General features: G+C 35.7%; 1 protein-coding gene across 1 annotated transcript in view; it reads left to right on the plus strand.

The window, feature by feature from the left end:
- Positions 1 to 18,236, plus strand: part of AdamTS-B (ADAM metallopeptidase with thrombospondin type 1 motif B) — an 82,304-nt gene that overhangs the window by 27,589 nt on the left and 36,479 nt on the right. Inside the window, exon 4 of the mRNA XM_028311643.1 lies at positions 10,463 to 10,625. Within this exon, the coding sequence (XP_028167444.1) occupies positions 10,463 to 10,625 (163 nt within the window). The remainder of the gene's footprint in view (positions 1 to 10,462; positions 10,626 to 18,236) is intronic.

Raw genomic sequence — 18,236 nt, forward strand, 5'->3', positions numbered from 1 at the left:
GATAAAATCATTTAAATTATAATGAAACTAAAGCAATTCATTAATTGTTTGTAATACCTACTGTAAAACTGAAACACAAAGAGGAGAACAAAGTAATAGAGCCAAATTGTTATATTATTTTTGGCACAAACACAAGACAGTCACGTCATAATAGAACAGCAAAAACAATGTACTACCTACTCTAATAAATTAAGGACATTGACCTTTACCTAACAACTACTGTAATACGACAGGTAAATTATTTTTTCAATAATATAATCACAACCTGTTATAATAAGTGCTTAATCAGATGTACTACTATTTGTCGCTTATCGCTTACAAAATGTTTTTAGTGGCATTAAGGTTATCAAATACATCTCTATGTTTATAGACATCGTAAAAATCTTTGGAGCATTGATCTCGAAACTTGTAGTAATTACAACGTATTGTTACAATTACAATCGTTTCTTATCAAATGACCGTGTATCTTGCTGATAGCATCAACTATGTGAAATTTTGGCCTAAAAAAAGCGAGAGTACTGACAATACCTATAATATTTGATAGGAGAGAACAACAGACGTCTGTTCAGCGCTGCTCTCGGTAAACGACTGCCACAACTTTTTTTCGCTATCGCCTCTCGCAGATCGACCTTCTCAAATATTTGACTTGAGAGTGTGTCGTGAGCCACGTTTATCTGCGGTCTGCAGTCGAGCCGACTGTCGCTAATGTCCTGTTATCATTATCTCATGTGAACGCTTAACTTTAATACTCCTTATCCAGCGGGTGGAGTAATATAATGCACGTTTTTGTTACTATCATCAACTTGATTTTTTGCAGTTCGACACCCACGTCGAATGACGCTGCCGGACAAAAAGCTTAATTTGAAATAATCAATCATTGGTAATTATAGCTGTATACAATTACACCGTGGGCTCTATTGCGTGCATGAGAAATGCAGTAATTGATTAAGAAGTGCGCTCTGGCCTCTTGACAATTGACCGTGAGCAGCGACAACCATATAATGTGCTTACACATTAGATTTATTTATTCAGTTACGCTCATTACTTACCGCGGTTAGCGTGTATGTTAGAGCAATTAGATAAATTGCCTTCATTCACATTTGTCAGATTGTAACAAATCAACGTAATGATACGAAACGAATCGCTCCCAGGCATTTATTATTAGATTAAAAAAACTCGCTGGGAAATGATGACCTATTTTTTACTTAATTATCTAGACATGTTAATTTATTATATTGCTCTTCCGGCAGAATATCACAATTACAGTTTTTCTCAAAAGAAGCTAATTGTGAATTTATTCTACCGGATGAACGATATGTCTGAATCAAATTAAAATCTAATTAGTCCCAATACATTATAACTTTATAAGTCATCAAAAGCCTATCGAAACCTTGGCCTGAGTTTATTATTGATTTCGACACCTCCTTATGAGGTTGATTGGAGAGACTAAATGACTTATGATGATTGATGGCTTTATCGCGAAAGCTGTTATTAAGTTGCGGGGACATGATAAGCGCTGCAGCGGCCTTGAGCGCTGTCTGAGGACCGACTGTTTCGACGAATACGAACATAAATCTTCGTAAGTCCTGTCACTCCCTCTCGGACGCAGTCGCGAAGATTTAATCTCGTTTATGCCACTCTTTACGCCGATTCACGGAATTGATCAAACGTAGGTAAATTAATCTATACTAAACTCGTCTTAATAATCCAAATAGCCAGAAACGTAGCCACATTTGAATTCGTAATAGCCGCATGAATATTTATATTTGTCTCAATTTAATTTAACGATATTACACGACATATCTTCAGATTATGGACGACACGATTTTCCAAAACATTTCGGGTTTATGAACACGGAGCAACAACAGCCGGCAATGTTGACATCAAAGTTTCTAAATTGATAATAGCGTAACATAATTACGTCGTTCATTATTTGTGTTGGATACAAGACTGAGTTAGACACGCTGTTGGCGGGCGGCCGAACAAGCCGCCTGGAGTGGATATAATAAATATTCCTGTAGCTATTACTGAACTTTTTCAGAACAACTTATCACTCAGACTGACTAATGTTGATTTTTTCCAACATGAAAAGATATATTTTCCTTCGTGAATGCGAGTGAGGTTCGGCAAGGTTAACGACTAAATTCGCGAGCAGCCATTAATTTAGAGCTTTTTAAATTTGGACTACGGTGGAAAATTTACTCCTTCCTAACCAGACTACATACTTTTCAGTATTATTACTTGAAATATTGCACAAATGCAAACAATACTGAAAGTAAACCACCAAACTTTACAAGAGGCTATAAGCTCTTTCGTCAAAAGGAGCTTTTGCCACATTTTATCGTAGATACAAGTAAAATGAATTTCTAATCTACAGTCTTAACAACATTCTTGTCCCAAATAGTGCGTAGATTAATCACGTAAAGTAGGCACTCACGTGCAATAAGGACTTTTAAATAAACATTTAATTTTGTGCAATCGTAAAACCTACCAATTCATAAAACTATCATACTAATATCAATTTATGAAGACATCCAATTATAATTGCAAAATATATCATGATTATAAAGTGAAGTATTACCAAACTGGATATATTACCTACGCCTGGGTTTATTAGATTTTATGCATGTTAATGATATTGCGTTGCAAAATTGAAGTACCTAATGTGTGAATCTGAAACTTGCCTTACACTTGCTTAGACATCAGAATTTTTTTCACGCATCTGCTAATACAACTGTTTGTTACTTAATATTGATATTTTACTATTACTATTGTCACTTTAGAATTAATAGCGCCTGTGCGAAAACATATTTCAGCTAGTTTGTGTGCATGACTGTACTAGCCAGTGGCCAGCCCTGGTGAGTCAAGAAAATTGCACAGCGCAAAGGCTTTTAGGTACCAGATAAAATGTACTGATTAACTCCAATTAATTACGCCATAACTTATTACGTATCACATAATCACGACGGCAACAGCTTTGTGCATAATTCAAACACTAAATTCATTTAGCTGGTTCTGGTAATAAGACTAGGCATGTAACTCAACGTAAAATTTAAATTGCTAAACTTAACGATATTGAGGGAATTTACTCGGCTGTTTACGGCAATCGTAATGGTATGAACACAGCCTAACGATTTCGAGTATCCTAATGAGCTTTTTATTTCTTCATAACTTCGTACCGAAACGATAAAGTTAGCGCTTCCCGTATTTTTTAGTTAGTCTGCAAAAAGTTGTAAAATTTAATTTTAGTTGGCAGCAGAGTTCATTCATGGAATTGTAATTAAATATGTTTTACACCTCGCTCAAAATCAGAATTTTCCTTAGCCTAAGTTATCCTAATACGCAAGCTTATGCAAATTGAGAGTTCTCATGAAGATTTCCGTGTTTAGAATGAAAATCCATTCATCTACATTATGATGTTTTAATTATTGAGTTAGATGAATATTATAATTTATCTTAAACATTAGCCATAAATAAGTAGCTATCTCAGTTTCTATCTTATTTACGACATGCGTTTACCGACTAATTTGGGCAAAGGAGAGACTAATTCGTTTGTTTGTGTCTGGAGCGCATGCGCCGCCGAGGATCAAAGGTGCGCACGCAACGATGTTATACACCCTAGATGTAACACACTTAAAGCTCAAAACATGACCCGGAAAAAGAGTGCGTAAGTACCTACACTTTTACTCACAGTCGCGAGCGAACCAACGATGATTCAATACGCCGAAAAGCTCTGTGAAAATTTCAAACAAACATTTAACTGCTAGTTCTAAAAAGAATCGGGTGAAGTTTTTCCTGTAATTAATAAAAATTAGAGCCAATATTTCTCATTGTGCGAAAAGGCATAAATTATACTAGCTTTACAGAAAGCTAAAAAAAATTTTTAGGAAAAGTCACAACTACTTAATGATTATTTTAATATCGTACCTGTGTTCAAAGCTTATTTTAGGATACTGAACGATTATTTAATTTGGTAAATAAACAAATACCATTTTTCTCATGTACTTGTTCACTACTTTTGAGATACTTTTCAGTCGAAATTTTATGTGCTGGTGCATCTAGAGTATTCTGCATCTATGTGCGCACGCCACGGAAGTGCCGAGTTTCGCGTGCAATCGCTTCGCGGAAGCGATCCTATCTCGCGTGTGAAACACGCACTAGCTTACCGGGAACCTGCGCGTGCACTTCGAACGCATCTTATGACCTGACCCGTGCAGGTGATAAGAAAGATCATCGCGTTACTTTTCTTTTGATCTTTCTATGTCTGTAACCGTAATTAAACAAATGACCAGCTAATCTGAAGTTATTTTTAGATAAATGGTGTTGTTAATTTATTAAAATTTTGCCCTGTGTACTCGTTCACTCATGATTTATTAAGGAAAAAGGTCCACTACATAAACGAAAATTGAAAGATACATAAATAATAAGATGTTAATAAATAGTAATAACCATGATTAAATAAACCGAAGGTTCATTATTCTACTTCCTTATGTGGCTAACAAAAAAACATGGCCACCACAGAAATATGTCACCAAAGTTACACACGGCCTGACCTCATCGAATTTCACCGTAGCAGTAACGACGATTCTCATGCATTTTTAATGGAATGGGACAAAAAGCTGACAGTTTGAAAGTCGCTGCATGATTTTCGAGATTCATACATATTTATGCACCAATTACTGTAATACAATGAACGATGAATATTGCAAGGATTGCGCAACGTGACCCTCCCTGTGCCGCTACGCACCCATCTCGAATATGGAGTAGCCATAATAAATAAAAGGTATAAAGCTTACAATGTATTCTTGGTTTTACATACATAATGTTGAAAGTTTTGACCCAGCAACAGCAGCGTAAAGTAGCTGCCATGGATCGAAAATAAGTAACCAGGAAAATTCCTATGTGAAGGGTCTTTATCTAACAGGCGTTAGCGAAACTTTATTAATAAAACAAATATCAATATAGCTTCACAATTTCATTATGTTTGTGTTAATAACTTGGCTATCTTTCAGAACAACATATTGTTCTCGTTTATAATAAAAATACGCGACAGTCGAGTTGATAAATATAAACCAAAGTGTAAGGCCAAGGCTACAATTGTTTATGCAATCACCGATCAAAGGAATTTGAACAGTATTTTACATAATGTGTCAATGAAAGTTAAATTCTTTTGATCTTGCACGTAAAGATCCTACCAAAATCAAGTCGGAAACGTTGCCCTACTATCGCCCAAACTCTCAGTATACTTGATAACATCTCATTACTTTTATCTCGACAAATTACTCGACGTTTTATCGCACTTTATGTGGGTTTCCAACCGCGTAAACGTTATTTGGCTTCACAGCCTTAAACAATTTGGCAAGTGATATAGTAATCGTATTTTTAAGAAAAGGTAGAGTCATAAGACATTTGGGGAACAATCTAAAAATGAGACTTCTTTATGCTTGCAGCTTTTAGCATGTTAATGCAGTGTATCTGCCTAATTTTAAATTACATTTTTACACAAATTGCTTCAGCTTGAGCAGCAACTTTTTGAAAATAAATAAATTTTATTTTTAAAACTTTTACGAACTAATTTCAAATATGAAATACCTACTACCTTAAAGTTTCCAATTATTTTTAACCATTGAAAGCATTCAGTTTCAACACGAAGAATGAAATTAGGGTATGCTTGCCATTCAGATATTTAGGAAGGCATTTTACATTGCAAATACACAAGCCAAATGCTCGAGCGAACCGGCGATTGTGAACACGATTACCAAATGACAGTTACTCGATATTTCCAAATAATATTATTCCGATTAAAGGCAGTAAACTAATTGCACCGAAATGCAGTAATGGGCGCGAGGTGGCGCCGCTGACGATAAATTTTCGCATCGGCACGCGGCCGGATCAGACAGGCCGAGCGTGCCAAGTCGTTAGGTTCAAAATAATTTACATTACACACTAGTGATGTGCTATGGTAGTATGTTCTACGAAAAATAAAACTCATAAGGAGTTTTTTTGAGTGAAGTTTTACTGTCGTTCCTCTGACGTCAATACAGACAATAATCAGAAACTAGAGACTATCTTGTTAGCAATCAAGAATGTCTACCAGGTTTTCTTACTAGAAAAATGTAATAACACATGTTGTCTGCGTCGATAGAATTTGATAATCTTATAAGATATGATTAAAAATGTAGAGAAATTGAACTCTCAGACAGTTTAGGTATTTTACTTAAAATGAGATCACTACGAATACTAAATCATTCATGAAAGTAAAATGTGTTACTAACTCAGACTAAGAAAATAAATCGACTACTCGCAATATACTCGAGTCGCAAGCAACAGGCGCCACACTCTTTTACACAATCTCATACTCGTACCTGCATCGCGCTTTCGAAGGTAGGTAATTTTCGAATTTTTGTACGAAGAATTATGTTCGGCAATTGTTTCAGAAGCGTAAAATTGCAAATTTGCAACCACCGCGCCTTCCTGCGTACAATATTTTTCTTAAAATTTTCTCACGTTTCTTTTTTGTGCTCCCAGGCAATGTAGGCCAGTATGCCTGCTAGACAATACAATCAGCCTTTTAGACCTTATTATGTTGCGATAAGACTAATTTATCTATTCACATTTAAATAAACTAAAGCCTATTCTAAAAGTTTTGTCTTGAACAAGTTTTGCTAAGGGTGAGCGAGACCACGCCTTGGGTGCAATAACCTCGTAAAACGTCACAACGAAATAAAGGGCCCGCAAGACACTAACCGCACTACTTTCATGCATCAATGCATGAGGTACGCGTAACAGGTAGAGCGTGATCTATAACAACTAGCACGTGTGAAATTTCAGCGAAGTGTCTTTAAGTTATATCGAAATTTACATTTTTCTCATTGTAATGGTCTCGTCGACAATTCCTTTAAGATACGGTACAAGACTTGCCAAAGACAACGACCGTTCTTAAATCTCTACCCAACCCTTGCTGAACCCAACATTGAAGCAAAGTTCGAAAAAGGACCAAGATTTAGTTTCTTTATTTTGTGGTTTGCTTCAACATGTTACTGCGCGAGGTGTGCGATATCCTGTCTGCTCGAGTCAATAGCTTTTTGTGTAAGGCAATCCTTTAATTTTTTTGAGTTAGTCCTTTATTTTTTAATCAACAGGTAAAATATGCGTCTGAAATACCTTTTGGTTCTTAGAAAAGCTGTAAATAAGTTTAAAGGATGCTGGAACTGAATGTTACGATGTGGTCACACCGCAAATCATTAATATTTTTGTTCTTTCTTTGATCCTGACGTACCTTTTATATTAAAAACCATAAAATATAAATTTTTTATAGTTATTTTATTACTATAAGTATCTATCTACGTTTCCAACAAGAATTTTCATGTAAATTGTTCTCAAATCGTTCCACGTACGAAAAAGGTCAAGGTCAAATAATGACCACAATCTTAAACTACGGGGTTCTAAGGGTTAATTCGCTTATGGCTTTATCTTTATAGATATTAGCATGCTAATCGCGGCTGTTAGGTCGTAATTGTCCAGTTATCTTGTAGAGGTAGAGGTCTTGCAGCAGCGCCGGTGTCGCCTAGCCATACATATAAGGATATTACCAACTATAAAAGTTACACCCACCCTAATTGGTACTAACAGGTATAGGCTCTAAATCGTTACATTTAATGTCCGACCGCGCTTTTACATAAATTGTTACATAATCAGCTTTATACTCCGCCCATGATGAATGGTTATGATTTCTAACACGATACAGACGACCGTAAAATGGCAATGTAGTTCATTCGAATGATTGAACGGCTGAGATATCGTAACAAAAAGTTTTCTCAAAATAAACAACTTAATTGGGCCGGTCAGAAATTTGTAGCATCGTACGTGTAGACTGCAATTACGTGCCATTATCATCGGATTTGATATTATTCATGAACTGGAACTCGTCTCGTCGGGCTTCCTTTCAAAGGCAAGTTTACACAGCTAAGTGGGATCGATTCAATATTTGAACTGATTTATTGTACACGAAATCGATTTATTTATGTTATCTAATCATAATATTAGCGCAAGGCTTCTAATACCTTCACGGCTGAATTAAAATTTTATGAGAAATATCAACACTTTAGTAAAATCAGGACAGTGACCCTAATTATGTGTAGATGTTTATTAATTTATTTTACTGAATTTACTGATCCCATATATAGACCCTAAGAAAATTGATATTTTTACAAGTTGTAGTTAATAATTTATAGGTAGATAGGTGACAGTGATCCGTCCGCGCGTATCAACATTTGTGTCAACACGACCCAACTGGGGCGGCCATGTTTACCTCCGCTAATTGCCATAATGAGCCTTATCTGTGTGCTTAGCCGCCGTTGTGTTTGCCGCCGATCGACAGCCGATGTTCACCCCGCCCAAGGCTCATTGTCCAAACAGGCTTCTATGTCAAGTATTCATGCAGGTTACTCTGAAATCACAAACCCATCGCTAGCCGCGCTTTCTCTTGGCGGGAGTTGAATAAACTTGTAAAACTTTACAACTCTCAAAATATACACAATTCTATCTTCTAGCTCGTTTTACATAAATGCAACAAATGCTCCTAGATTGATTGAAACTACCCACACAGCCTACAGTTTAAATATTTAATGACTACGAGCGGATATAGCCAAATGTAAAATAAATATAAGCCCCTAGTTACATCGTAATTCATCGCTAAAAATCTAGATTGTTTATGTGTCTAGCTTCTAGTAGGAGAATGCAGTTTGAGTCTGCTTTATATTTTATTAACAAGTTTTCAGTGCTAGAGTCAAACACTGACCGGCTCGTCTGTCGGTAGCCAGTCTGGAGCTAGATTGCCGACGTAACGCCAATTAATTAGGTGCTAACTACGAAATTTTCTTTCTGCGTTAAAAAACCTAAGAAAAATTATTTCCCAGTTTAAGATTTTTTTAAGAAACCAATTTACTCAGGCACATAGGTAGGTATGTATTATTATTATGTAAAAAAATATACTAGTAATAAGTATCAACTTTAGTAAATATAATTAACTGTACGAATATGAATACAACAGCATACAAAAGGTCCTACAAATTCCTAATAAAGCATAATAAGGCTGCCTAGTGCCTGTCATTTTCCTTTTAGGATTCTACTTAATAAATTGTAGCATTCCACAATTTCTTGGTATCTAAGGCCGTCGGTGGTACTGCTCGATAAATCTTGACCGTGTGCCAGACTGCCTGCGCGAAATCTACTTTTTATGGTCGACGCTATGGACAGATGCCTTGGCCGATATGCGCTTAAACCGACTTGGATTTATTGCTATCCATACACATTTTTCAATGTTCAGCATTATGCATTGAAATGAGAAAATTGAGACTTATTGAAATCATATATCCTTTTTTATCTATACCTCAACGTTGAGGTAAGAAATAATTCAATAAATACATTTCAGTTCAAAATAAGACTTTTCATAACTTTCGTGTATTTTACGAAAACTTTGAAACTTTTAATATTTTAAGTAAATAATAAATCTTATTTTATTAAACAAGGGTTTCGTGCTTCTTACCGACACATCAAGTCGTAATTTACGGGGAAACCCGAGGATTAAAATTAATAAAATAACCCTAATAAAAAGTGTGTGCAATTAAACGTGAAATTAACGTATAAAAACCTAACTTACCTTCTAGATAACATTCATTTTGGTTGCCTGTAAAATAAAGTTATCCTGTGAATGGGGAATCTTGAACAACTTATATTAAAAATCATATCTTTGATAAGGAAAAGATTTGCTTACGCCATTATGTGTTGCATAACAACGTTTGGATTCTTGGTTGCTACAATTCCTATTAATCATTCATTATAATTATTATCAAGGAAATATTAAGTTCAGAAAAATGTAAAATCCATACTACATTATCAACCTTATAAATATTTACAAACGCAACTATAAAACTGTTCTTTCCTCGTAAAACGGCAGAAGGCTGAACGCTGACCCTTGACTCAGCCTAAGTGTTTGCAAAAATAGCCAATAGACTGTCTGTTCGAATGTATATTTTTATAGCTTTAGTTTCGTTGTATATCGTAAATTTTACTGTCCATAGATATAAATAAATGATATGTGTTTTCTTTTGTCTGTGCCCTCTTGTATTTTCAATTGATGCTGTGAAGGCGCTCCTTCAGTGGGAAAATTTACATAATGTTACATCCAAGAATGGATCTTATAGGAAACTAACATGTACTTAAATATAGAAGTAAAGCTATAAAAGATCTTAATAAGATAGGATTACAAGTTTTAAGGTGAAACTGTCCTCTGGCTGGCTAAAGAACATTTGCTTGTAATGTAAAAACAATCTAAGATCGGTCAGTTCTCCTCACTTACTGGTGTACTGCCCGAAACGGAACATCATAGCCGAACATACCCTGTAAGGAACAGCCTCAAAACTGTTTTGTCAACTTATTCATGAAATACTTTTTTTCACAGGCCGTCGGTGTCATTCGTTGGACCAGCGATGATCATAGAGCGGCACAGGATCAGCGGGCGCACGCGCGAGCGGCCGAAACCTAAGGCCACGGCCTGCCACTATACAGGTGCCATCCGGGGGCAGCCTTCCTCTAGCATCGCGCTCTCGGCGTGCGATGGACTTGTAAGTAACAAAAATATATTTTATAGAGACAACTAATGTAACTATTTACCAACTAATATGCTGTAAACGCGCGTATCGACATAGCGTGGCCGCTTGCGACGAGGCTGTATACTTGCGGTGCATTACGAGTATACACGCCTTATGACGACGACTTGCAAAGGTATAGGCTCTAACCAGGGAAAACCACCTTTGTGGTCGTACTAGCTCTGTGCGTTGTAATTTATTGGCCACTAGGTAGACCCTAAATTTCTTGGCTGTGAGGTTACTTTGCCTAGCTCCAGCGAAACCACCGCCTTGGCAATAGACTCATAAAGCGTAACGTAAAACAATCGCCCTTAACTTGTAAAACCAAAGGTCTGCGATTGAACGGGCTCCATCCGAAGAAAGTTTTTAGATATAATGAGTAATTAATACACTGCAATGGTTCGTATTTATTTACATAGCGTAGGTAATATTTTTCTAATTTGGGAAAAATAACCTCTATTTTACTAATTTTGGGTATTTCATCCACACATAAAAGGAATATGTTACTTTGTATGATTTTATTTGAGGAAAAAGAACATTCCGGAAATTCAAATCCTAACAATAAAACCGGCCAAGTGCGAGTCGGGCTCGCGCACAAAGGGTTCCGTAGCAGCAACAGTTAAATCAACCTATCTCAAAAACTATAAGAGATACTTTGATCAAACCAAAAATCGTTGAAAGAGTTAATTAGCATGCATCACCTCTATTTTTTTTAGAATTTTATACCCCGTAGTTATAAAAATAGAGGGGGGGGGACATACTTTTTACGACTTTGAGAGCTGATATCTAAAAAACCGTTCACTTTAAGAAAAATGTTTTTTAGAAAACTTTATATCATTTTAAAAGACCTTTCCATTGATACCCCACACGGGTATGTACATCGAAAAAAAATTTTCATCCCTCAGTTACATGTATGGGGGGCCCCACCCCCAATTCTTTTTTTTACTATTTAGTGTCATAATTTTGTAGCGGTTCATACAACACATATTCCCATCAAATTTCATCACTGTAGTACTTATAGTTTCCGAGTAAATCGGCTGTGACAGACGGACAGACGGACAGACGGACAGACGGACAGACGGACAGACGGACAGACGGACATGACGAAACTATAAGGGTTCCGTTTTTGCCATTTTGGCTACGGAACCCTAAAAAGTGCATAGACCACCCAGACTATGCATTTGTAGCCAGAAGACTAAACTTTTTGTGATCGCAAGAAGAACTCGTTAATTTTATTGTCAGTTATAAATAAACGGACTAAAAGATAAATCACAGCCAGAGATTATAAAGGAACAAGGTCAAACGTAATAGTACGCAGATGATACTAATGGGCAACCTGTAGGTTAAGCAAATTATAATTGCTCATATTGTAAAATAATAATGTAATAAAAACTTCCATTATACGGCCTTAACAAATGGAGGTTTGATAACATTTGAGCTTTAGACGCTGTGCATTAAGACAAGAATCATATCGATATTATCATTAAATCTCATCAATTTTAAATATATTACAATAAAAACGGCCAATTAAGAATTAACCCGCGTGCACAGGGTTCCGGTATTAAAATTTTCAATTTCATATGATCACTTTTCACGATACTTTAGTTAGAATGTGAAGAATGGCATCGAAGTAATGACAGTACCTACATTTTTCAAACTTGTTCAGTGCCCTTAAAAAGATACTTTAGGTACTAGGAACATTAACATATTTCGATACCACATCATTAATCACATAAAATTTATGAGTCGTGAACTCGTGATGGTAAAACACCGTAGCGTCTTCCGGTCGAAGAAAGTGAAACTTGCCGGTCATTCATAGATAGCATACTATTTTTCAATCATAAATCGATTGATCGATTTCCGTTGATTAGCCGTCAAACTTTATTTATAGCCTATAAAATATTATAACATATTCACGACTGCGATGGCAGAATTTGTAGAAAATTGACGATTTCACTTGCGAAAAAGTAGTGTCTAGAAATATTTATTGATCGCTATAATTTATATTTATAGTTTCGCCATTTTGATATGCTATAATCGACATCAATCAAAACCTACACCAAGTTTCGTATTTCCAGTTTACTGACAGGTGATATCGTGATAAAAATTAGCGCGCATGTTATACAATAGTCAAAATATATCTGCATAATATGCAAATAATTAGCAAAAAGTGGGCGTCACCTGCCGATTGACCGGAGCTAATAGTTTTTGTGTTATGACACAAAAGTATTAATTAACGGTGGCGCGTATTCGAAGATGTTGGTGATCGATCAATGTAACATTATCTAAAATATATTCGGCTTCACAAAAAAGAATTATGACCTAACTACGCCTGTGGGCGGTAGGAATGAAACAAATCTTTTTTTCTCCTTAAAATAAATCTCTTTTAATTATAAGCATTTAATCAAAAGCGACAAGAGTATAATGTTATAACAGTAAAGGATGATACCGCGCCATTTATTTATGGAAATGAAAGATGTTCATTCAATTTAATAAGAGTAACATTCTACTCGTAATGTGGTGCTCAAATCGAATATTGGTACTTATGAATATTATTATTCGCATGTTTATAAGTATAAAATAACCGACTGATTAATTAAGTGCGTGACCACAGTGTAAGCTCCGAGCCGAATATTAAATAAATTAACCGAAACACTCGATTAAAAGAACATAAGCCCGCGTCCAGCAATGATGGCATAAGGATAATTTATTTAAATCACACCCATTTGTAACTGATCATATTATGTCACGTGTACGTTAATTAATGTATGCAAAAAAACTGATATTATCTAACAATTATTTCGCTTAATTACAGTCTACAGCTATTATTATTGGCTATTATGGTGCCTGATAAACTAGGCGTTCGTCTTGTTTTACAGCTTAATTAAGTTAAAATGGGCATTCCTTTTTTATTCAAATGTTGCCTGCTTTTTTGCACAGATTAGGCGATACTTTTTGCACGTAATAAATACAACTCTGTCCTTCTCCGAAAGCTAAAAATAATATACTTAACGTTCGTTACATACATCGATGCACATCTGAAGACTTTGTATTCGCTGTGACGGACGCTCCAAAGATCACACATCTAACAGCAAACATCCCATGAATACCGCGTCAACTAACATGAATGGACTTGAGCAGCTGAATGACATGTCACAGGGTTGCTACTTACGAAATAAATATTTAAGTATATTCCCTGAAGAACTCCAAATAAACCATAAAATGATCTTACATTAATCCTTTTCCTCGTTTCAATAAAAAAATCGGTCAATAAGGAAATTAGAATATTACGTTCATAAACTGCATTTTTCATAGTGTATTTTCCAGTTTTATGGCCTGATGCAATCGTGATAAATAGGTATGTATTATTGATTAAATGGTGCATAAGACGCTGATAAAAATACTACAACTACATAATATTTTGATTTATGGGTCAATTAAAAGTCAGATGTGTCAATATTTATGTAGAGACGGCCACTGATCCCGTTGGTTCGCATACAACGTCACTGTCAGGCGTAGGTTTAAATCCCGCCGTTTGAAAATATGTACTTATTAGTACATAATATCAGTACGAGGGCTGCACTAAAAGTATCGGGAATGGAATATTTCCACTGTTCCAGTCATATTAAAATCTATTTAATTGCAAACTCCAGGGTTTTAAAAATCGTATACCATTTATTTATTTAAAAAAAAGATTCTCGGTCGTATCACAAGGTCTTGTCAAACTTGTTTAGTCGTTGAGAAAATGGAATTGACTCGAGAAAATTCAAGAGCGATGATTTATTATGACTTTTGAAGTGGTTTAACACAAAAACAGTGTGTTGACCGGATGATTTCTGCATTTGGTAATGAAGCCCCATCCAAAACCACAATTTATCGCTGGTTTCCTGAATTTCAACGTGGACGTGTCAAGCTCAGTGATGATCCCCGTCAAGGTCGTCCAAAAACTGCAGTCACCTAAGAAAACGTTGATGCTGTGCGTAAGCTGATTGAAGAAGATCGACATGTGATATACCGCGAAATTCAGGCAACTTTAGACATTGGCATGAGTCAAATACAAATAATCTTGCATGAACAATTAGGTGTAAAAAAGTTGTTTTCCCGATGGATACCGCATTCGCTCTGTGAAGAGCAAAAAGCGGCTCGCGTTACTTGGTGCGTCAGAACTCTCGGGAGATTACATGCAGGATCCTCAAATGCTGTATACAACATCGTATCAGGTGACGAATCATGGATATACGCGTACGAACCCGAAACAAAAAACCAGTCACGAGTTTGGGTGTTCGAAAATGAATTAAAGCCAACAAAAATTGTTCGTTCACGGAGTGTTGCAAAAAAAATGGTGGCCACGTTTGTCTCCAAAACCGGCCATGTTGCGACTATTCCTCTTGGGGGACAAAGAACGGTTAATGCAGATTAGTATGCTAGCATTTGTTTGCCACAGGTCGTTTCTGAACTCCGTAAAGAGAACTGCAACCGCCGCATCATCCTCCATCACGACAATGCGAGTTCTCACACCGCGCACTGAACAAAAGAGTTTTTAGAGCAAGAAAACATAGAATTATTAGTCCATCCGCCGTACAGCCCCGACCTAAGCCCCAATGATTTCTATACTTTCCCTTAAATAAAGAATAAATTGCGTGGTCCGAGATTTTCATCACCTGAAGAAGCTGTGGAAGCCTACAAAACGGCCATTTTGGAGACCCAAACTTCCGAATGCAATGGTTGCTTCAATGATTGGTTTCGTGTATGGAAAAATGTGTCAAATTTCGCGGAGAATACTTTAAAAAGCAATAAATACATTTTTAAATAGTAATGTTGTTTCACTTCCTTGATTCCCGAAATTTTCAGTGCCGCCCTCGTATGATGGATGAGCTATGAAAATATTCATGCTATGTTACATTGTTTTCCATGGAACAAGCTCTACCACTTTTTGGACTAACCAATTATTGATGTATAACTGAAAATATTAAGTGTTCCCATCATGAACATAAAAAAATATTTTCTGGTTTTGGACAACCCTTCCTCCCATGTGTGGGTACGTCAAGATCCATTAATCAAACACACTCTTCTATTTTGTTGCATATGCATTAATACCGCGGCATTCACCCTTTTTTGTTCAGTTATAGCTATAATTAAGATGCGAATCCGAAAAGGAATTAATTGAAAAAGGCGTTCGTTAAAAATACACATCGCCATTTTTGTTGATGGTCGTTTATCTTTTTTTTTTATTTATAAACACAGCTTTTGGCAAATTATTTTCGAATCAACTCAGGAGCAAGGGTCAATTTTAGATAATGATGGAATCAATGGCCTGCACATGCATGTAAAAATAAAAGACATCAAATATTAGTGAGGTTAGTCATTACTTTGCAATTTTGCTAAGAAGACATTTATGATGTAATGTTTTGCTTCTTAAGATTTATTGAATTGTGAAGCTAATTTAAACGCCTTACATTTATATTGATGGCCACATAAAACAATGAGTGTTAATTTCGCAATTTTCGCATAAAACAAGGTTTATAGAGGACTAGCTTTCCGCCCGCGGCTTCGCCCGCGTGGAATTTTGTCTGTCACAGAAAAACTTTATCGCGCGCGTCCCTGTTTCAAAAACCGGGATAAAAACTATCCTATGTTCTTTCCCGGGACTCAAACTATCTCTATGCCAAATTTCATCAAAATCGGTTGCGAGGTTTAAGCGGGAAAGCGTAACAGACAGACAGACAGACAGACAGACAGACAGACAGACAGACAGAGTTACTTTCGCATTTATAATATTAGTTGGGATGTTACGTTCGATGCAACCACTAAACTTATAGCAAAAAATTTGATTGTAATTGCCCTTGAGCATTCAAAAAACAAAGTGTGGGCAGAACGGGCCTGGTAAAACAATGCCAATAATATTAAGATCAAAAGATAAGCAAAGCCGGATTATAAGCATCGTATAATAAAAAATTAATCGATTTCATGAGCACCGCGAGAAGACACTACGTATTTGCATAATGGAATAATTTTAAATGAATTTTATTTAATTTCATTATTGCCATTGCCCATTCCTACGTTCTTATTATTTCGAGATCATACACAGAACAATAATTATTTTATTTTTTGTCTTCATGTCATTAAGGTTATGTTAACTGGTTGAATTTCATTAAGTAGGTCCTTTATAAAACAGTATAATTTGAATTACACAATATTACAAAAATTCCTTCTTACTTGTTTGTAATGTTTTCCTTGGCTTCTGTTACAGATAAATATTTCTTTTACGTTTTCCTTCATTGTATGCCTGCTATGGTAGGCGCTTCTATATGTATTAGTTTATGCTCTATGTTAGCTTTAAGATTCTATCGAAAGTTTTGTATAATTGGTCCTATGCGCCCACATTGGTGCCAATTATTATAATCGGTGACCTTGGTCGGGGTTATTAGTTTTTATCATTCCAAATTAATGAATTCTATTTTTAATATACGGTCGACTTATCAATCACTAGGTATGCGGGCGTGGAACTTCCGACGGTATTTTAATATCGTTAGGAACTGCGTTAATAGTAAACCAGCATTCTTTTTATCGATATCGACCATTATCGAATCATAGCGTATCCAATTGCATACATCGTCATCATCGTCATGCTGGTTAAGAATTCGATTCGATTCAAAAATAAGTATTGGGTAATAGAAAGTCGTCTGCTAAAATATTCTCACACTCTCGCGGGCCTTCCACTCTGCAAGGTCGGCGGCATCGGCAGACTGGCTGGCCACACGCCTTCATTGTAACGATATGACTTGCGACTACACGCATATTGGTATTACTAATATTTATGTGATTGACCCAAAACACAATTCCTGTTCAGTTTCTTAGATTTAAGATTGATTTTACTCCCACAAAAAGATCGCCACCACGACCAAGAAAAGATATATGACTCTAGAGATAAGCTCACCTTAGCCATTGTATCTGGGTGCCATTAATTCCTTATAACATAAAACTACTGCTATTGTTGATGAAACCAATAATATTAGCTAATATTGGCCCAGACAAACAAATTGCAAACGTTATAGCCGCTAACAACATTAGCACCATTAGTTATGGCTTGACTTCTTTGAATATTTAGGGGAGACTGGGTACGGTTGAAACAATTTTGCTTTTATTGTCTATAATTTTGTTGTTTAATAACCAAGTGACGATTACGATACGTGAAATTGAAATTTGAAGTTTTAGCTATGATATGGCTGTATCATTATAGTTCCCGGGTTACTATTTATAGAAATATACGCAATTTAAAAAAAAAGAAATTTTGTTTCAACCGTCCCCATGCCAGGGGCGGTTGAAACAGCGATTGGGATCTGTTGAAATACATACAAATAATACAATAAGTACTAATAAAACGTGTTTTATTTATCATTAATAATACGAATATTAAAATTATAGTACTGCATGACGACATTAATCAGTCTAAGTATTAAATTTCTAAATCATTAATTAGCCTTTGATTAGTAGTAAACATTTAAAAAAATAACAGAAATATGATTAACTAAATGATATTTCCAAACCTAATAAACATTGATGATAAAATAATATTAAAATTCTGAA

The sequence above is a fragment of the Ostrinia furnacalis genome, unplaced genomic scaffold (genome assembly GCF_004193835.3).
Source record: "Ostrinia furnacalis isolate ACB-3 unplaced genomic scaffold, ASM419383v2 OfSCF3526, whole genome shotgun sequence".
NCBI lineage: Eukaryota > Metazoa > Arthropoda > Insecta > Lepidoptera > Crambidae > Ostrinia > Ostrinia furnacalis.